Source organism: Pteropus medius, unplaced genomic scaffold, assembly GCF_902729225.1.
Source record: "Pteropus medius unplaced genomic scaffold, Ma_sr-lr_union100, whole genome shotgun sequence".
NCBI classification, from domain to species: domain Eukaryota; kingdom Metazoa; phylum Chordata; class Mammalia; order Chiroptera; family Pteropodidae; genus Pteropus; species Pteropus medius.
In genome coordinates, this window is record NW_024354502.1 from 24,101,148 (window position 1) to 24,124,713 (window position 23,566).

Genomic DNA, 23,566 nt, shown 5'->3' on the forward strand with positions numbered 1-23,566 from the left:
AAGAACATTAGTTTTAGCACTATGACATCAGTGGAACTAGTTTTTTTCCTCATAAAACTTCTAACAAGTGGTCTTAACATGTCCCACCTTCCTCCCCTAGGAAGATATCTTATCCTTGTAAAAGAAAAAAGTCTCTTTCCTTTTTTCTCTGTACTTTTGAACAACTCCCTTCTGACTTGCTTTCCTAGTTATTGATCTCTCCTCAGTTATTTTATTTTCAAGGGTGTAAGGGTGCTAATTAAGGTCAAGTAGCTATGTCTCCAGCTCCAAACAGCAATTATGCAGAATAAATAAACTTTCCTTTACAATAGATACTAAAGATCTAGTCTTGAGACCCAAATAAACCCTATTTGCAATTATTTTTACAAGTTTTAAATCTGATAGAGACCAAGCTACAACACTAAAATAGTGCTTCTTTTATCCACATTTCTCAAGCATTTTATCCTTAATGTGTGACACTACCATATGTAGCTACTAAACTAGGCCAAAGGTCTACACATCAATTTTCAGACTTTTTAGCCACTGCAATGCTGAATTTCATCCTTAAGACTAAGGGTCAGTAAAGCACTTTGTACTTAATTACCTCAATCAGAACTACAAAGAAAAAGACAAAACTTATGTTGCCCTCAAATAATATCACCAAACATTTATATAGATCTTTATAATCAAGTATCTTTCATAAGTTTACCTCATCTATTCTTAAAATAATTTTGTAAATGCATTACTCTTCATCATCATCAATTAATAGAAGAGAATACTGGAGACCAAATGGCTGAAGAACATTCCCAAGGCCTGTTGTTCAGGAGCAGAGACAGGTCTATGTCCAAGGTCCTCTGCTTCCTCAGCCCTCTCCCCTGCACTGCAGACAACCCCCTTCCTGTTACCCACTGTATTTTTACTTCACTTCTCTAGCAACAATGGGCAAAGCCTGGTTTTCTCTGAAGTCATTAAGAATCTTTGATGAGACACAGACGTGGATTTAGTTCTCCCGCCAATAAAAATACATAATATATTGGTTATATAAGGAATGTTATGGGATTGTCATAGATGTGAAAAGCTTTTCAAAGGAATGCACAAATGATGCTTGGAATACCTGAAAAGGCAAAAGAAGATATGACAAACAAATGACCAAAAGTGGAAAGGGGGAAAATTCCATAAGCAATCAGTATTTTCATTTGAATGGTTTGTTTTTATTTCATAACAGCTTCTCTTTCATGGAAAATCCTGGTCTTTAAAAAGATTTCAAATGAACATCATGACCAACCTGTAGATGGAGAAGGAAGCCACCGATCGAATGAGGGATGCCAAAGCCCCTACTTTGGCAGCTTCCACTGCCCCCTTGACTCGGTATTGCACCATCCTGGAGTAGTTGGTATAAGGCTGATTATAAACAACAATCTTCCCTCTTGCTTCTGAGGCCCTTCTCTGCAGTTCATCGAAAGAGGTCACCACCAGAACTTCTGCTGTAATGCCTAGAAATAAAAGTCATTCAAGATTAACTTATGGTTTCCAATCAGCCAGGTTGAGTAGGCGCACAAAAGGTCACACATGCTCTATCCGCTCCATCTGGCAAACTGGTTTAAGTAGATCAAAGTTTTAGAGCCATTTGCCATGGGAAAAAGATTGTGGGGGTTAGCCAGTTTCCCAAGAAAGAGAAAGGTATTCAAAATAATATAACATACTACTCATAAGGTTTTTAAACTCATTTGACCAGCAGGTATTAAATCACAAATGATTTGAAAAGATAGTGTTTTTTCCCCCTTCTTTCCCACCCTAAGAAGTCATGAGTTTCACAGAATGACACAGATTATTTACAAAGAAAATGCATTTCAAGAAGCTCCCCTTGAGATTAATAAAACATATTTTATCTTTTCATAAAACTATTTGATATGTTGCTAAACAACCTTCACTGACATTATACAATGGATGGCCATTCATGAAGAATGTTCTTAGCGGCCAACAATCTTCGTTAACTTTTAACAAATAGTTAATGTAACTTCTCCCAAGAACCAGAAAAAGTCAGCTTTTTTTCTTTCCTCCTTTGTACAAAATTTTCTTAAAGGTTGTGGAAACGTCTCATGCTTCTTGATTTATAGTACTTGTTCATCACCAAACACACCACTATTCTTCAGATAAAAATTTTAAAGATGTTCTACAATTGTCCCATAATCCTATTTTCTCACTTAGAAGAGACATACCACATTTCCTCACACCACAAGACTTGCCCAGATATTCCTGATTAGGGAACAGGGTTTCGCAAGTAAAAAATAATAATAATATTTAGCAACAAAGGCCAAATATAGTGGCTAAATATAACTATCTGAAAGAAAGTGGCAGGCATCTCCTGTTTTGTGGCTTTAGACATGCAGTCATGAAATATGTCAGTAAAAATCAAAGTATCAGCATATATTTGGCATCCTTCCTTAATCTTGCAAACTATAGAAGTGGGTTTTCTAGAAACTTACAGAAGTCATTAAAATATTAACTGTTACTAGGAAAATCCTTTTAAATTGCACTGCAGTTATAAGAGAATTTTTGCTTTCAATAGAGACTCCTTCAGGTTGGCTCCTCTCCTACTTCTGGTTCTACCATCCAGACTGAATTTGTACTTTTACTTTAAAGTGATGATTACAGATCTATAAGTACGTCTCCACCAACATTCAGAACTCAGAATTTAATTTATAATCTAAAAAAAGGAATGACAATTATGGAAAATAAGGAAGCCACTAGCTTCCTTACATGATAAATATGTGTAATAATACAAATAAGGGTTCAGCTAGACAGATTTTGAGAATTGTAACTTTCTAAAACCTAGAGTTACCTTGAAATTTCACTGGCGTTACTGTTGAAATATTACGGGAATTTTGCTGATGGTTTTCAGCTGTTCCTAATAAAAAACAGATTCAGTGGTTCACCCATCCTAAGGGATGTTCCAGCCAGGGGGTAATTTTGGCATCTGGATTGAAGCCACTAAAAATCAAGCCAAATTTCTATAAATTTTCATAGGCCACTGAAAAATTAAAGTCATACAGGGATGGTATTTTCTATGGTTGATTCTACAATTTCTTTTATTTTTTATTTTATTTTTTTAACAAATAAGGGAGTGATGGAGTCTTAAAGAGCCAAAACCTACAGCTGCCAATGCAAATCACTAGCAGCAGCTATCGGTCAAAACCTATCACCATGAACTTGGAAGAAGAGTTCAAATTAATGATTTCCTGAATGTTTAGAGTCATCTCTGATTCCTCTGTCTCCTTCATCCCCCATGTCTAGTCAATCTTCAAACATCAATAATATTACCTATTAAATATTGATTGAACCCAGGTCCACTGTTCCACCTCATTATATTTTCTTACATCAGGACCTAATTATCTCTCTTTTGGACTGCTATGAATCCTTCTCCCTCCAATCACCCACCACCACTGGTGTCTCAGCCTCCAGCCAAGGTCCCTCATATTAAACCTCTAACAAAGCTGCCAGAGTAGTCTACTTGAACTGCTGAAAAGTCAAATCAGCCCATGTTACCGTCCTCCCACTCTTCTTCTACCTCTGCTAAAAATCTATCACTTCTACATGACAAAGATTGTCTGTCTCTACAGACACAGTTTCCCTTTGCTTTTTAAAAAATTTTACTTTATTAGTTTTGAGTATGCAGTACATTGGTTAGACATTTATATAGTTTATAAAACGATCCCCCTGATTGCTCTCTCTCTCCTCTGGCTCTGCACCTAGCCATTACATTAATGCTGACTGCAATCCTTTGCTTATGATACATCTGATAAGAGATTAATATCCAAAATACATAAAGAACTCATACAACTCAACAACAACAACAAAAAACAAACACAAACAATCCAATTAAAAAATGGGCAGAAGATCTGAATAGATATTTCTCCAAAGAGGAAACATAGATGGCCAATAGACATATGAAAAGATGCTCAAGGTATCTTTGCTTTTAAATTCCATCAATAGTAAACTTAAAAGTTCCTACTCTCACCATGCAAGTTCACTCCTTAGTGTCCTTGTTCATACTGTGGTACATCATGTCTTGTTGACCCCATTCTCCTCACTTCATCTTATTATTTCACCTGCTTATTACTCAGGATGCCATTTAAAAATCACTCCCTTAAGGAGCATTCTCTGGCTTCTGGCTTCTTGTCTCATCCCCTCTTCACCACCCACAGGAAGGCTGGCTTATGCACAACCCTAGTCTGGACTTTGAGAGTACCTGGGCATAGCTGGGCACTAGACAAAGAAACTCTGCCTATTCATGACTTTCTCAACTACCTAAACTGTGATATCTTCAGGGTTTGGGGCCATGTTCATTTTTGTTTGCATCTCCTGGGCCTAACAGTGTTTGGTATATGTGTAGCAGCCAGTCAATAAATAATTCTTGAATGGCACTGCTTCAAATAGGGGATCATTGTCTGAATCTAAAGCATTTCCATAAAAGTGCAATTTTACCTTTAAGGTTTGATAGTGCTTTTCCCACAACAACTCAAAAGTCTGATTCTCTTACCACCCAGGGCGCAGCTGTACAACAATAACCAAGCAGGAAAGGGCCATGGGACAGTCAAAATAGAAATACAAATTCCAAATATAAAAACACAGGTACTTAAACATGAGAAAGCTCTTTTGCTCTCTCTTAGAGCCTAGTTATCCTTACTTTAGACAAAATTCTAAATCCGGTATTTAAACCAAATAATATGTAAAATAACAAATACTAATAGATTTTTCTGCAATGTTGTAAATGTTCTAGCTGTACTAACACAGTAGCCATTAGATACACATGACTATTGAGAACTTCAAGTACGATTAATGTGACTCAAAAACTGAAATTTTAATGCCATTTATTTTAATTAATTTGTATTTAAACTTAAATAGTCATATATGTGTAGTGGCTATTACATAGAACTCATAATCACTGCAGGCTCAGCCATTAGGTACATAAATAACTGAAAGCATCTCTGTAGGTGCTATGTGCTTTGCCTCATGATAGCCCCATAACAGACATGACAGTCATGATGACAATCTCCCACAGTGGTCACAGACCAGGTGTACTGTATTTAGTATCTTTCGTTTGAAAAGGCAGGGTATATGCAAACACTTAGGGAGAACTGTTCGCTCCAATTGAATAAAATAAAACTAGGCCATCTGGAAAACTTTATTCTTCTATATTAGTTTGTATTTTGACATGTTACACAAAGAAATACTCATGCTCTCCTATAAATCAGCAGGTTCCCATTCTTTTCTCTATTCTCATCTCCCTTCTTCCTATTCTCCCATTCTAAAAGATAGTACATGAGAACCTTTAAGAACTCAAAACCAGTGTCATATTCACAGTAAGTCCTTCCTTGACCTCCCTATTTGTACCTGCAACCCACTCCCAACCCTCATCCCACTTATCTTGCTTAATTTTTCCACAGAATTTATCAACTTCCAGCTGTATCTACTACAATAATGTCAGATCTGTGGTGGTCGGAAATTTTGTCTGTTTTATTCATTAATGTTACCAAAGTGCCTTAAATGATACCTGACACATAATGCGTGAAATTCTCTCTCTCCCTCTCATAGACACAAACACACACATGCACACATACATATACCGAATGAATGAAAAGAAAAATAAAATAAAAGTATAATAATAGCCCATCCCTGCTCACCCTTTAGAAATGTACACTGCCGAGGAAATTGTATATTTCTGTATATTCCGTTAGAATAATTGATCACGATAATAATAGCTATATTTGATATCCATTAGTATCACATTGTTTACACTAACATCCACAACAACTCTGCAAATTAGTTATTAGGAGGATACTGAGGTGCAGAGAAATAAGTTTACACAACTACCAAGTGTTGAAGCCCAGATCTGAATTATTGGGTGTCTGAACCCAAGGGTCGTGCCCCTCCTACTAACTGCATTGCTATAATCTTTCACAAATGTAAGATATATCAAAAGGAAATCTGAATATTTTCATTTTAAGAGGATTAAGAAGGAAAAATAAATAGGCATATAAAAGTCCACATAGGTTATCAGGTTCTTTTCGTGGTTTGGTTTGGTTGGGTTGGGTTGGTTGGGTTGGGTTTGGTTTGGTGTTTTTCTTAGTCTACCCAGGATCCTGTTCATTAATCTGGATGCTGTTATCACACTAGACCCCAACCTATTAATAAGGGAGCTGGAAGGAGTGCTTCATTCTAGGACAAGAGCCATTAGACTTCGTTAGAGTAATGAAAAGGATTATGGTAGTTAATTCTGAAGAAAACATGGACTAAAGCTAAAATATATTCCTATTATAAAATGACTCTCTTGGCTACAGCTGATTAGATCATAAAATAGCATAAAAACTCGCAGATTCCTTTTTATTCTCCACACCTAATTTTCAAAATTGATCAACTTATTTGTAAGTAACCCTGTGCATAATTACTGCTGTGCTTTCCTTGTAGAGACAACAGAAGCTGACTGCTATGGTGTTAGCTCAGGGCATTTTATTCTATGGAGAATTTGATAGAGACTCCAATCTGTCTGTCCTGACTTGATTCTTCCCAAGAAGAGTTAAGAATAGGAAGATTGTGAAGTGAGAATTTTATGATTTCTACTATTAAAAGGAAAAGACCACAGATACAAAAACATGTATCTGGGGTTCAATTCAATGTGCTGTTTTAAGAAATTGATTCTGATTTCAGAAGACTTAACCACCAAACAGGAAATACTCCAGCCCTACACAAAAAGAAGCCTCACTTCTAACTCAACATTACTCTTATACCTAGTACACTATATAATATACGGTCCAGTAAAGTGGCTGGTTTTTCTTGAACTCAGTTAACAAGAGTTGTTCTTGGAAACTCAGCGTTTTGGCCTAAGGTCATAAGGAAATTGCAAATTCATGGCGAGGCAGATAAAAGAACATCAGAGCAGTCCCTTCAGAGTGTCCATTTGTTTATGGAGAATATTATGATTATGCAACATCCTTTTCATAAAAGAATAAGCCTGAGAGATTCAAATTCATTCAACGAGTTTACAGCTCTCCTACTGGACAAGGCTTTGTGCTGGGCATTGGAGACAATACAAATTTGAGTAAGTTCCTTAAAAATTGTAAAATCTGGGAAAAAAATAGGTAAACAATAACTTTTAAAAGAGTACAAAATGTCACAAGTGCTAAATAAAAGTACAAAGTAAAATTTCACAAAATAATAACATAAATCAATATTAATTCTGACTAGGGGAAATCTAGGAAGTTTCTTATAAGATAAAATTTTAAGTGGACCTTAGAAGATTTCAATAGCCAGACAATGAAGAAAAAGGCACTCCCAGGTAAAGAACAAACAAGAGACGACAAAAATAGATGAAATTTCTGTTCATTTACAGTGAATAGGAGCCTTCCTGCCAGGTCCCAAAATAGACAGGGGACACTCTAAAATCTAATTTTTAACCAAGATATTTAAGGACCCCTATTCTCATTCTATTAATTCCAAGAAAGCAAGGAGAATAGTCTCCTTGAAAACAAAAAAAAAGTTAAATTCAGCTATTAATTGAGTAAAAGAAGAGCAAGAGGCAAAGCACAACTCCAAATGCTAGCTAGGGGAATGTGACCATCCTGTCCAACTCTCTCCTGAGCTCTGGCTCAAATTAAACCTAGTCTGTCAGCCTTGTGAGCAAGTCCAAACCTGACTTCATCAACATCCACAGCACAGTAAATTATCGTCGTCTCTAGAGAGTCAGCTGTCTGCCCGACAGAGGAGCATGCCACAAGCCGACTTGCCATACTGACACCTGAGGACAAGCCACAAGCAAACCAACTTGTCTACTTTGACCTCTAAAATACAGAATTTACATATTTGGTTATATAATGGAAAGGTACCTACCATGAGACCATTATGTTTAACCCAGCATGTGATGAAGGACACTCCAGGTATACAGGGACCCAACTCAGCAACACACAGCAGCATTAAGCATAGCATATAAACCAACCATTAGCAATTTGATCACTAGAATCCAAACAGCTTCCATTGGTAAGGCTGTAGCATGAAAGGCACTCACATTTCTGGGCACCTTGATTAATATTACAATTATCACAAGGAGCATTTATACTCTAAAACATGAGGTGCACTGTGTTTGAAACATGGTTGTTTTGAACATGGTTGCTTTTTCCCGTCAAAGCTGGGTGTTTCCTTGTAATAGTGACTGGTGTGGGTAAGTGGAAGTTTTCTCAAAAACCACTGTCATCTAATACATCTGTTAAAGTGAACAGCTGGAAGATACTTTGTGCCTCGGTCAACTTCCAGTGGTATTTAAGGAGCAAAATCCACAGGCCTTAGTGATAGTGAGGATACAGAGGTGAGTTTCAGGCTGCAATAGACTAAAACATATCTAGTTATGATGGTCTGGGGTCATGGCTAGCTTTGCTGAAAAGGCAGGATCTGTGAAATGAAGGTTAATGAATTTCGGAACATTGGCAGGAAGGCTGGGGAGAAGAGAGGACTGAGATTAAAGTAAACAGAGACTGAGGGAGAGAATAACATGAGAGGCTGGCAGTTTGAAGGGAGACATCACATGGGGGCCTTATAGTTGCATTAAGAAATTTGGATGGGGATAGAGAAGTCAGGCAAATTCAGATTTACATTTTGAAAGTATCACTAGGCTTAGGGTGATGAAAGGCTGATGGTCATAATAAAAGGTATGGAGAGCTATGAAGGGACTACTCCGACATTCTAGCTAAGAGATGATAGTGGCTTGGACTAGGGAAGGTCAGTGGAAATAAAGACTAGTGGACCACTTGAGCAATAGTATGGTGGAGACATCATCTACTGCAATGCAGAAACTGGCCTCAGGAGTTCTGTACTCCTCTAACTATACTGCCAAATCTATGTAAGAATTGTTTTCCTAGAGAAGGTTGCATGTAATCTTAATTTAGTAATCAGATCATTTAAAATGAAGACAAACTTTTTTAATTTTAAGGTGAATCCTATCAAAGAACTAAGCATCTAACTCTAAAACCTTTTTAACAAAGTATTTACTATATTACATTATGCATTCTTCAAAATATGCTTTTAAAACTGGGTATTTCTTTATTAGAGACAAGAGGTGTCCATCATTAAGTACTCTGGATTGAATACTGGCTATAAAACTCACCGGCCTTTGATCCTTAATAAGCTGCTTAACTTTCCCCAGCCTGTAAAATGAGAATCACGATAATACTGACAACACCAGGATTCTTGTGAGCACTGGATGAGATAATAGACATGAAAACTGTTGTGTATTATAAAAAATTATAAGACAATAAGAGTAAAGTATATAAGGGTTCTGGAATATATTGAATAGGTATAAGCAGTACTTATCTGATTTATTTAAAATTTCACTTCAAACTAATTATCGGGAATAAAACAAAAACAGTGAGTTTTATTTCAACATTTATGAAGCATACTTGGCTCAGAACAGAGCTATTCTTTATCATATCAGACAGCTCCAAAGGCTGTGTGGTTTCTTGTCAGTTTTGACTAAGGCAATAATTTAGGCACTACATCATAAAGATCCGACATCAGGCTGGCAGAGAAGCTGAGCAGGTTTCATGGGTCTACTTGGTAGCAAAGGGTACATAAAGAATGATGGAGGGATGGGTGAGAGGAGCAGGGAAGAGACTTTTTGGAGAAGCATGAGAAGAACAGGGCACAACAGAAAAAGATACCAGTGGCTCTAAAATTATACATTCTATTATTTTCTTTCCTCTTCTTTATAAGAGAATGACACATGCCCATCAATTGCCTTCTAAACTGTAGTGTCTCCCTTGGAAGACATTGACATGGGGCTTGACCATGAGTCTTGCTCTAACCAATGAAATGTGAATGGGCAAGGTATACAATCATGTTGAGTAGAAACTTTAAGAGCCACTACAGGCTTTGACTGTCTCGTAAGAGCCCTCTTCCTTCAGCCACAAAAACATGTCCCAGATGGGGGCTTCTCTTTCAGCCTGGATCTTGGAGGGAAAAAGATATCTGAGGTAGAAGCAAAGACATTACCAACTTTATATATATGAAATGTGAATGGGCAGGTGTATGGTCACATATATATAAAGTGAACAAGGAATAAATTCTAGTGGTTGCACGCTACAGAGATTTTGGAGGTTGTCTGTTACCAATGAGTGAGAGCTGACTAACATAGAAGCCCTGAATTTAAAGTTTCTATCAAATTATTTCACAATCTGTAGCTTATGACAGATAAGATATAGACTAAATTTACTTAATACCTTGGGGAATATTTTTCAGTGACAATTAGATAACTACTTTCTTCCTCCCATCACACATCAAAGTGATCAAATGATCAACAATGAACAGTAGAAAACAAACAAATCTGAAAAAGAATTTAGCAAGTGCCAGTGATTTAACACATGCAGACTCAATTACAAATAATTTTAAATAGGAGATATGCCCTAGAGATCACAAAAATACAGTCTTGGCAGCTTCAGTTAGCTAACCCACCTGATGTCATTTCTAAAAGAAACAAGCATCTCTGTTGTACTATTAAGTAATCCTATACACTTCAGTAGATTTCAGTATTTCATACCTAAATTTTCCCTCTAAATTTCACCTTCAAAAACCAAGGGCAAAAATGACAGAAACTGGTATGCTTATGATTGTATCAAAGTACAAAATAATGTTATTACAGTATTAGATCAGAGAGATAAAATAACTCTATGAGAGCTAGGCATTCCAAAATGGGCTTTTTTATTTAGCTATGTTTTGAAATATTAACTGTCCTATACTCTTCTTAGAGAAGTAAAACTTGGGGAAAAAAATACCGTAACAAAACAGAATTTCTGCCGTCAATAATAAAAAACCTGGCTCGGTTTCATGATTCAGTTTGACAGCAGTGTGCCACTAGAAGAAGATTATAGAGACATGATAGAAATAGCAGAACCATATGACTTACATGAAAATTTCCTGGATGCCATTTATTAAAGTCCATTGGCTGGAAGGACATAAATTCAACTGCTGATGTCAGTCCCATTAAAAGTGGAAGTCATCAACACAGAGATTAAGCAAAAAAGACTTAAGCACAAGAGTATGAGCTACATTTAATAGGTGAGAACAAAAGAAGTTTTAAGAAGGTACAGGAAGGTGCAAATATCTTACCAAACTAGAAAGTAGCAGTGCTCACATTTGAATCCAGGTCAGACTGACTCCAAAGCCATGCTCTTTTCATCCCATCCTACATAGATTTGTTCCTAATTCACTTAAGTCAACATGTACTGTCTGTTTTTTGAAATTCAACAGAATCAAAATTCCAACAGCATTTTTTGAAGAAATTAAAATTTCTTCCTGACAGTCATTTGAAACTTCAAGGGACCCCTAAATAGTGTGTGTGTGTGTGTGTGTGTGTGTGTGTGTATTATGTTATATTGTTACTTATATGGTTCTATGGTTATATAAGACAAACCTGGAGAATGCACACATTCTGATTTCAGAACAGATTACAAAGCTAATGTAATCAAAACAGTGTGGTACTAGCATAAAGACAAATAAATAGACTAATGGACTAGAATAGAGAGCCCGGGGGGTGGGGGAACCTTGTGTATATGGTTAAATGATCACTGACAAGCATGCCAAGACCACTTCAACAAATGGGATAACTAGATATTCACATGTAAGAGAGAAATTGGACCTTTATATAAAATATAAAATATAAAAATATTAATTCAGAATGAATTAAAGACCTAAATGATGAAACTCAAAATGGATTAAAGACTTAAAACTATAAAATTCCTAGAGGATAACATAGGAGGAAATTTTCATTACATTGGACTCAGCAATAATTTCTAAGATATGACACCAAAAACACAGACAACAAAAGCAAAAATAGACAACTGGGACAACATCAAACTTAAAAACTTCTGTGTATCAAAGGACACGATCAAGAGAGTGAAAAGGCAACCTAAGGAGTGGGAGAAAATATTTGCAAATCATATATCTATATGATAAAGAGTTACTATCTAGAACATATAAAGGACTCCTACAACTCAACAGCAAGAAAAAAATCAAATAACTTGAATTTAAAACTGAACAAAAGATTCAAACAGGTATTATCTCACATCCACTAGAACGGCTACCATTAAAATAATAATAATAAAAAAAAACAGAGGATAACAAGTGTTGGCAAGTATGTGAAGAAACTAGAACCCTTGTGCACATCTGGTAGAGATGTAAAATGGTGCAAGCAAAATAGAAAACAGCATGGTGATTTCTCAAAAACTTAAAAACAGAACTACCATACAATCTAGAAATCCATGTCTGAGTATATATTCAAAAGAACTGAAGGATGGGAAAGCCAAGGATACTCAATCAGAATGGAAAGAAAAAAGAAGCCAAGACTATAATAATAATTTAAGGAGCTTATGGAACACTATTAAATGTAAAAATATCTGTGTCATAGTGGTACCAGGAAAAAATAAACAAGATGTTGAAGAGCTATTTGAAGAAATAATGATAGAAAACTTCCCTCACCTGGTGAAGAAAATAAACATAAAATTCCAGGAAGCTCAGAGAGTCCCAAAAACCAGGAACCCAAAGAGACCCATACCAAGACATATCATAATTAAAACACCAAAGGTTAAAGACAAAGAGAGAATCTTAAAAGCAGCAAGAGAAAAGCAGTTAGTTACCTACAAGGGAGAACCCATAATACTTACAGCTGATTTCTCAAAAGAAACTATGCAAGACAGAAGAGCTTGGCACAAAATGTTCGACGTGATGAAAACCCAGGATCTACAACCAAGAATACTTTATCCGTCAAAGCTATCATTTAGAGTCAAAGGTCAGATAAAGAGCTTTCCAGACGAAAATAAGCTAAAAGAATTTATCAACACCAAGCCAGTATTATAGGAAGTGTTGGAGGGACTTCTTTAAGAAGAAAAAACATGTATCAAAAACAGTAATAAAGAATGGTAATAACTACATTCCTATCAACAAGTACCTCAAATGGAAAAGAATTAAGTGCTCCAACCAAAGACAGAGTGGCTGAAACAAGACCCCTACATATGCTGCCTACGAGAAACTCACTTCAGATTAGAAGACACACAGACTAAAAGGAAGGGAATGGAAAAAGATATTGCCTTGATGGACCTAGAGGGTGTTGCGCTGAATGAAATGGGTTGGCTAGAGAAAGACAAATATCACATGATTTCACATACATGTGGAATCTAAAGAACAACATCATCAACAACAACAACAAAAGGAGAAATAAACTCACAGATACAGAGAATATTTAGAGGGATACTACATGGGAAGGAAGTTGAGGGTGAGGGACAAAAAAAAAGGCAAAGGAATTAAGAGATACAAATGGATAGTTGCAGAATAGACATGAAGATGTAGAGTGTAGCATAGGGAAGATAGTTAATAATGTAATAAATATGTAAGGGGAAAGAGGGGTACTAGATTTAGTGGTGTGATTCACTTTGAGAGTTATGTGGATCTCTGATCACTATGCTATACAACTGAAACTGGTATATATATTATATGCCAACTATAATTGCGAAAAACAACTCATTGAATTGTACAATGTAAATACAAGCAACTAATTGTCTATTATATTTCAATAAAGATGGAGGAAAAGAAAAGAATTGAATCAGGGTCTCGAAGGTATACTCATGTTCATAGCAGCACTATTCACAACAGCAACCCATATAACCATCAGTGGATGAATAAATAAACCAAATGTGGTATATACATACAATAGAATGTTATTCAGACTTAAAAAGGAAGGAAATTCTATCATGCTTCATGGATAAACTTTGGGATGTTACACTAAATAAAATAAAACTGTCACAAAAAGACAAATACTGTATGATCCCACTTATATCAAGTATCTAAAGTAGTCAAATTCATAGAAACAGAAAGTAAATGGTGACTATAAAAGGGCTGGTAGGGGAAGAAGAAAAAGGAGCATTGTTGTTTAATGTTGTTTTTCAGATTTGCAAGATAAAAACGTTCTGGAGATCTGTTTCACAATGATGTGAGTACACTTACCACTACAGAACCTAAAAATGGTTAAAGTGGTAGATTTCATGTTATGTGTTTTTTATCACTATAAAAAAATTTCATGTTATGTGTTTTTTATCACTATAAAAAATTTTTCAAAGAAATTATAGTAATAGATATTTACCTCAGAGTAGGAAAGGTAATTCTTTAAAAAGACAAAAAATACAAACCACAATTAAAAGTTTATTAAATTGACTACAATGAAATACAATAATATAAGAACTTCTGTTTGAAAAACACACAGTAAATAAAGTTAAGGTGCCACAGACGGGGACAATATATTTGTTCTTTATACAACTACGACACAAAGAACTCTAGGAAACCTGTAAGACAAACAATCCATTAGAAAAAAGGTCAAATGTCAATACACAATGTATAGAATTAGAAACCTAAAAGATCAATAAATGGAAAGGTATTTAACCTCTAATTATTCCACTGTCAGAGACTACTTCACATCCATCGAACAGAGGAAAATTTTTAAAGTCTGACAATAGCAAGGGATGGCAAGGATTTGAGGACAACAGAATCTTCATATATTGCTAACAGTAATATAAATTAGTACAAAGATGCTATAGAAAAATTAAGCAATTTCAAGTAAAGTTCAAGATATCCTAATACCCAAAATTTCCACATCAGAGAAATTAGAGAAACTATCACACATGTATACTGTAGAAATGTAGAGATATTTTAGCATTGTTTTAATCAAATAAAAGTATAAACAACTCAATAAAAGCATAAACAATGAACACCAGTGTCCATCAATAGGAAAAGGACATATAAACTATTATACATTAATTCAAAAGAAGACCACTGTTGAAATGAATGAACTAGATACACATATATCAACATGAATAAATCACAGAAAGAAGTTTTAAAAATGTTTTTCAGAAAAATTTGTTCCATTAATGTGGCATTTAAAAATACACAAAATATAATTTTATATATAGTTTGTCACACATACATACAAAGCAAAAGTATAAATACATGCAAGGGAGAAATAGTTATTACCCTGGAAGAAAGGAAATAAAAAGGAATCAGCGAGTATAAGAGAGCTACAACTGTATTAAAAAAAATTAGATAGATGGTTACTGGGATGAAGAGTACAGCATAGAGGATGCAGTCAGCAGTAATGTAATGGGTAGGTGGAGAGCCAGAGGAGAGTAAGAGCAATCAGGGGTATCATTTCATAAACTATATAAATGTCTAACCAACGAATGTACTGTGTACTTGAAACTAATAATATAATAAATTTTTTAAAAAATTACTAATTCAAAAAAAAGATTTTTAAAATTATATGTGAATGTGTATATGTCTATGTGTATGAAGCAACTATGCCCTAAGTTTCACAGTTATTAAATCTGCATAGAAAATACTTTTCTGCAAGTTTGAAATATTTTTTAAATTCTCTCCATTTGAGAGAATTGAACAGTGAGGATGTTATACTTCCCGTAGATCCTATATCTTGTCCTGTGAACAATACATGGAGGAGTGCTATAATAAACACACATAACTTATTCTGCAACTTAAAAAATAGAAAGATTTTTACAATTTTTTACAACAACACGATTGTAAAATGGGCAAAAGACTTGAATAGACACCTCACCAAAGAAGATATACAGATGGAAAGTAAGCATATGAAAAGATGCTCAACATCATATATCATCAGGGAATTACAAATAGGACATACCACTACATTAGCTATTAGAAAGGCCTACATCCAAAACACTGACACCACCAAATGCTACAGAGGATACAGAGCAACAGTAACTCTCATTCATTGCTGGAGGGGAAGCAAAATGGTACAGCCACTTTGGAAGGCAGTTTGGCAGTTTCTTACAAAATTAAACATACTCTTACCATATGATGCAAAAATTGCACCTGTTGGTATTTACCCAAAAGTTGTAAAAACATATGTCCACACAAAAATCTGCACACAGATGTTTACACAGCTTTATTCATAATTGCCAAAACGTGGAAGCAACCAAGATTCCCTCCAGTAGGTAATTAGATAAATAAATTGTGGTACTTACAGACAATGCAATATAATTCAGCATTAAAAAGAAATAAGCTATCAAGCCACAAAAAGACACAGAGGAAACTTAAATGTGTATTACTAAGTGAAATAAGCCAATCCAAAAAAATACATATATAGTGTATGATTCCAACTGTATGACATTCTGGAAAAGGCAAAACTAAAAAGGCAAAAGTAAAAAGGTTCGTGGTTGCCAGGAGTTGAGGAGAGAGAAGGACAAATAGGCAAGCACAAAGGATTCTTAGGGCAGTGAAACTATTCTGTACAATACTATAATGGTGGATACATGTCATTATACATTTGTCAAAACCCATAGAATGTACAACACCAAGAGTGAACCCCAATGTAAACTACGGGTTTGAGTGATAATGATGTGTCAATGCAGATCCATCAACTGTAACAAATGTAGCACTGTGGTGTGGGATGTTGACAATGAGGGAGGTTATCCTGTGTAGGGGGCGTGAGTATAGGGGAAATCTCTGTACTTTCCCTTCAATTTTGAAGTGAACCTGAAACTACTCTAAAAAATAATTTTTTTTCATTATTGTATACAATATATATGTATGTGTGTGTACATTTTTTTCAAAAGAAAAGGTTGTGGCCAGTAAAGCCTATAATCAGGGATGCTCCAAATGGAGAAAGTCTCCTATATGTGGGAAACATAGAATCTAGCATAGGGTTGAGCTCACATATTCAATCAGTATATATTGAGAACTTAACTATGTGCTAGGAATGGCCCCAGAAGACCCAAGAGTAAATAAGACAGATATGGTCCCTTCTCTCAAGGCTTTTCAATAAATTTGTCATTGGTTAATTTTCTTTCCATAACTTTAATCCTTGAACCAAGTTTTATTACATATATGAATCTGTATTCTAGAAACATAGTAACACTTAAGTTACAGTTTTCATGAATCTTTTGTCTAATTGCTGAGGTCAAAGAACATGTGAATTCCCATACTTATAAGTGATAGAAAACCCCAAGTGGCCTAAGAAAATTTCCAACTGGCTTAAGGAAATGTATCAGCTTGTGTGACCAGTAGTAGGGCTGGCCTCTAGTTCCTGGCTCCTGGTACCACCCCGCTTCATCTTCAGCGTCTGTGTTGTACACTAGCCCTTCACAGCTCCAGGTTCTCCCAGCCCTCATATCCTTATTATACTGCCTAGGGAAAAAGATAGTGTCTCTTCTACCAGTTCCCACAGGAAAGACAAAACAAGCTTCATTTTCCAGAAGCCTCAAGTAACAAGTCTGTTTAAGACTCATGTGTTATATGCCTACTCTGACTCTAACACTATGGTCTTGGGGATGGAATGTGCTGACTACCTTAAGCCAAGCAAGACCCACCTCTAGACTTGGGTAGAGGGCCAATCCCACCCAAACCATATGGTTGGAAGTGGGTAAAGGCCTTATGCTCCCAGATAAAGGGGAAATGGATGCTGGTTAGCAAACAACAGATGGTCACTACAGGGTAGGTCTCTTGATATTGCCACAATATGTAGCATCATGTTTGTCTCATGTGCTGAATTCAATATATGTTTGCTGAGTTTAATTAAATTGCTCATATTTTTTGTGATCCTCTTTGGCAGAGTAAGAGCCTCTCTGGCCATTCACCCCCAACCACTTGAACTCAACAAAATGGGAAGTTTTTGATGAGCTTCTGAAGAGCTACCAATTAATGAAAACCAGGCATCCATTCAACACCATTAATAGTTTATTAATCCATATCAGAAATTTAAGTAGAAATGCTATGTCACTAAAAACATTAATGCAACAGGAGCCCATAGCTTGCATGGTTCCCAGGAATCCATGCAGACCATTTTTGATCCTTGGACCATAAATGAGAAGCCACTATTCTATACAACCTCATGATGGAAAAGTAAAAATGTAAGCATTCGCAGACTTTCCATCATATTATAAGGGGGGTATTCAAATTAAAAAAAAAAAAAAAAGTTTGTCTATACTTAATATAAATCCACGAAATTGGATTCAGTTCAAAACATTTGCATAAAACTAATGATAACAGGTATAACTATTATATGCATACTCTGGACAGGCATCATGTGAAGCTTTTTACATGCACTATTTCATGTAATCCTTATGTCCGTATATTGCATGTGAGTATTGCTGTCCCTATTTACTGGGGTGAAAACTGAGATTTGACCTAGGCCACAGAGTTCAGTTAGTTGTAGATATGAGATTCCAACCCAAATCTATCTGATTGAGACCTTTTGTCCCTAACATAGAAAAAGGCAGAAAGAGAGTAACAGACCTCCTGGTAGTGAGCCCTCAATCATTAGCCATCTCTGTGTGTGCTTAACTATCAGACACACTGAATGACTTATGGAGATTTGTAGCATATTATCTTACAAACCACAATTCATTTGCTAGCTGCTACATAGATTATAATCTGCAGCATAGATGAGTGGCTCTTAAATATATAATTTTATCTTTTCTCTCTTCATGTAACTTACTGTGAGAGTATTCATAAGACTGTCTCTTCAAGCAGGCTTGCTTGATGATCACATTAGTGAAGATTTAATTATAATAAGAATACTGAGCTAACATTGATACGGTTCTTACAATGTGCCAGACACTGTTCTAAATGTTTTACTTATATTAACTGTTGATTCTCTCAACAATTCTATGATGTAGTGTAGTGACCTCACCTTTAGAAACAATAGGTCAAGGATAAGACATGGTACGTGCTAACCGCCATGTCTCACTTCTAGCTAGTTATCTGCTAAAAATTTATTAACTAAAGGGATTTACTGGCCGGATCACTGCCTATAGGTACAAAATATTTTAACAATGACACATTCTGCTTCTGTACCCCTGCTTGCTTACCCACCTCTTAGTTATCAATTAATGAATGGAGGAAATATAGTCTTTTGTGTAAAGATTAAGGAGCTGGGGGATGGGATCGAGGGCTTAAAACCTTTGTGCCCCTGCGTCTCGGGGCTGCTCCTTTGCAAGGACAGCCGCCGGCTAATAAACTGTCTCTTGGACTAGAGCACTCGAGTTGGGCCTGGTTATTTCAGTCACAACAGTAGCTACTTTTATTGTCCTCATTAAATATGGAGCATCATATATATTTTATATATATATATATATATATAAAATATATATATAAATATATAGTTCATATATATTTATGAAATATATTTGAAATATATATATTTTATAAAATATATATGAAATATATATTTCATATATTATATATTTATATAAAATATATAAAATACAATTATATATAATACAATTATATATATAATTGTATTTTATATATTTATATAAAATATATAAAATACAATTATATATATAATACAATTATATATATAATTGTATTTTACTTATGTTCCTTGCTTTATTACCAAAAGAATTTGAGACTTATAAAAACACACTGAAAAAATATGAAAGAAAGAAAGAAAGAAAGAAAGAAAGAAAGAAAGAAAGAAAGAAAGAAAGAAAGAAAGAAAAGAAAGAAAGAAAATGTTATAATAAAATAAAATAATGCCAGGTTTAATATTACAGAAAAAATACATATCATAAGGTTTGTGCAATTGTTAGAGAAAACCATAAATTTAGCTACAAACTGCCTGAGCTTATAGCGAAAACGTAATGAAGCAAAGAGTGAAACAATCAGGCACAAAGTACGCAGTGTTCATAATAGGAAAACAAATCAGTTACTCAGGAGAAGCACAAATTTCCTACAAGAAAGTTATTTTGTGTGTCATAAAGAAAATTCCATGTGATATAACAGACAAGAGTCTTTCTACCATAAGTATATGTGAGGACATTGTTCCTTTTTCCCCATATCCATTTCTCCCTCTGCTTCAGTAATAGAACATTTTAATATTTCTGGGAACATGACTACCTAGACAAAAAAAAAAAAAAAAAAGACCTCATTTTCTCTGTAGTTAGGTGTGACCACGTTACTTAATGGAGGGGGAGGGGCATGTCTTTATCTGCCCCTTGACTCCTTCCTGGTCACTTAAATGCAGATGGAAGATGCCATCTTGCCAGGAGGTAGAGTTGGAAAGAAACATGTAGACAGGAATCTGGATTCCTAACACATAGAGCATAGTTATGTTGAATACTCCACGACAAAGAAAGAAATTTCTATCTTGCTTAAGCCACTATTATTTGGGGTTTTCTGTTCATTCCTAGCTAACTAAAGAATGAGGAAAACAGAAATCTCATTTGGATTTGGTGATCAGGGAAGATGTCTCTGAAGAGATATTTAAACTGAGAACTAAAGGATTATGCTAAGGAGCTTTACCAGGAAAAGTGGAGAAAAGACTACTCCTTTCAGAGGCCCTGAGGCAGGAAAACTTTTCTGAGGAACTAAAAGAAGATCACTGTGGCTGGAATGTAATGAGAAAGGGTGAAAAAAAAAAAACACATGAGATAAAATTTAAGGAAAAGGCAAGAACCCTATCACACAGGGCCTTGTGGGTCACTGTAAAGATTAGAATTTGTTCTATGGTCAATGGAAGTTGCCAGTATGTGACAAATAATTGGCCCTCAAATATTTAGTGAATGAGTTATTTACATGTATTTTAAAAGATAACTCTGTGTGATATTTTCTCTAGGCAGCAGGACCTGCAGGGAGGCACATGACAGAATTTTCACATGAAGAATATTGCTCTTGCTCTTACAGAGTGGAGGAGGGACAGACTTGAAGGGGTGAGAATGGTTGAAAGACCTGAACAAAGATGATGGTGGCCTGGCCTGATTTTGTAGTAGAGAAAAAGAAGTGGATAAATTTACAATATATTTTAGAAATAGAACCAATAGGTTTTGCTGAGTGATTTCAAGTGGGGACAGAAAGATGAGTACAATGAGTAAAATAAAAGAATGATTTGATGAGAATTAAAAAACAAAAGAATTAAAGGCTGGATTCTCTATCAAAATTTTGAAGTAAATGTATAGTCTGTGTTGTCAATTCAAGACAAGGCAATGCACACTAACGAGACATTTGATATCATCTTACAAAATTAAGACTAATAGGGACACATATCTGAATCCATGACCATTATATTTCTACTGGTTAGTGCCAGTGAGCTCAGATTTCCTCAGAATACAGTTGCACAATATAGGCAAATGGGTAATCAAGACCCTAGATGCACTGGGAAGGATCGGAATGATGTATACATTGCCCTGTCCTCAAGGAATTTAAAATGTAGGTACTTAACTAGCCTACAAATACATTAGCCTACAAAAGAATACATTAATACATTAGTTTACCAAAAAAAGGAACTAAAAATGTGATTTGGACTATAAAAGTTTCTGGATTCAGAGAATTCAGAGTATCTGTATCTTCAACTTGTTTTTCTGCCTTCCCTCTAATCAATCTCAGGAGGCATACGTTCCTCTTTTATGAGTCAATCCTTCGACTTGGGCTCTTCTTTCCTGAAAACTGAGTTTAATCACCCATTCAGCTTCATACTAAGCTGTACATTCTTTGTCAAGTCACTTAAGCTCTCTAAGTTTCACATATTCTCTACACGATAACGAATTCACCGCAATGTTGTGAAGATGAAATGAGAACGTGTATTTGAAACTGTTGTGTAGCTCGGATGACCAATATAAGAATAAAACATATTTCTTTACCATCTTCCCATTTCTTAACTTTCCCTCACGAGCAAAGTTTTAAAAAAATCTATCCTTCCATTTCTCTCTCTCTCTCTCTCGCTCTCTCTCTCTCTCCCCGGTTCCTCCTTCCCTCCCTCCCTATTCTTCTTCCTCCCTCCCTTCCTCCTCCTCTCTCTTCCCCTCTATAATAACTTCATTGAGATTAAATTCACTTAACATACAATTCGCCCATTAAAGTATATCATTCAACGGTGTTTAATACGTTCATAGAGCTATGCAACCATCACCACAATAAATTTTAGAACATTTCATCACTCCCAAGATAGATACTGTACCATTAGCAGTCACTAACTCCCTGCCCCCTTGCACTCTCAGTTCCTAGCAACTACTAATTTACTTTCTATCTCTATGGATTTGCCTATTCTGAACATCTTACATAAATGGAATCATACAGAATACAGTCTTTTGTGACAGGCTTTTTCCATTAATCCTAAAGGTTTTTTGAGTTTCATCCATATTTTAGCATGCATCAATATTTCATTCCTTTTTATTGCCAAATAATATTCTATTGTATGAATATACCACTTTTTAAAATACATGCTTCAGTTGCTAAAGGATTCATCTTTGTACTCCCTACAATATATCACGTGATGCCAGTGAAGACTGTAAGCCCCTGATGTCAGAAACTGCATTACTCATTTCTATATCAATAGCACCTGCACCCAACGGGCATGTAACAGGTGTTCAATAAAAGTCTATGATGAATGAAAGAATGATAGGAGTTAAAAAATCATTTATTGAAATAATTTATATGCTGAGGGCCAGATTTAGAGAAATGTAAATATCTAGATTCAGAAAAAAAGGCCCCAGTCTAAGTGATAGAGTCCCTGCAGTTTTGTATTCCATTGATGGGTTTGGAGAGGTTGGTGGATAGAGTTTAAGGAAACCAAAAGGTTGATTCTCTGTCCATTAAAACATTTGAAACTAACTTAAATTGGAAATGATGATGAAATAATTAATCATATGTAATATATGACTACTCATATATCATAAAGAGGCCTGCTATAATGCTAAAAGAATCCACAGCAAGTGGATGTCAGCCCCTTAAAAAACTTGCCCTGTCCAATTGTCAAAATTAAAACTCAGTCACCTATGGGCTCTGCCTTACCCAGGGCCCTTGCAGTTATGCCAGAGAAATCTCTAGGATAATATGCATTTTATCTAATATCTGATATGCCAAGGGTGATAAAGGTTCTAGGTACCACAGGACGAAAATCACAGGAACAAGTCTCTCACTGTATTTGAGTGAAGGTCCAAATCACTCTCAGGCTTGATAGCAACATTTTAGCCTTCTTTCAAGGGAGTGTGTTTTTTTCCTCTTTTTTATAAAGAGAAGAAATAGTATACGATCAGAAAACCAAACACCAGCTCAGCTTGAGAGGAAAACTTTGAGAGAGACTTAGCGTTTTCCAAGATCAACCTCTGATTTGTCTCCTGGCTGTCCTAGTCGCAACACCATCCTTTACTCCTGTGTGATGATGCTGCATCAGGCATATAAGGATTTTACAACAGATCAAGAAGACCCCACTCCTGTTTTCAAGGGTTTCATTATCTAAGGATGTCTTCTAACCACTTATCATTCCCCAACCTCAAAAATCTTTATACAGTTTCATGCTTGCATCTAAGACATCCAAAGCAGTCTGCCTAAGTGCAAAAATACTAGTTTCCAATCACACTAACATTTTGATCCCCCAAGCAATATTTTACAGCAATTACTTTCAAAAAGAGTTCTTTATTATGCATGAGTCAAGAGACACAGACTAACCACATTTTTTTAATAGACGGTTATAAATTAATATATGCTGTTTAGTGAACAGGGACATCATTTTTGAAGGGGCTTTTAATCCTTT

At 35.5% G+C, this 23,566-nt stretch overlaps 1 protein-coding gene across 5 annotated transcripts in view; it reads right to left on the minus strand.

Annotated features, from left to right (window-relative positions):
* The window catches only part of CPQ (carboxypeptidase Q), a 432,637-nt gene that overhangs the window by 273,133 nt on the left and 135,938 nt on the right, over positions 1–23,566 (minus strand). For all 5 annotated transcript variants that reach the window (XM_039853812.1, XM_039853809.1, XM_039853811.1 and 2 more), the window contains one exon: positions 1,265–1,472. In XM_039853812.1, the coding sequence (XP_039709746.1) occupies positions 1,265–1,472 (208 nt within the window). The remainder of the gene's footprint in view (positions 1–1,264; positions 1,473–23,566) is intronic.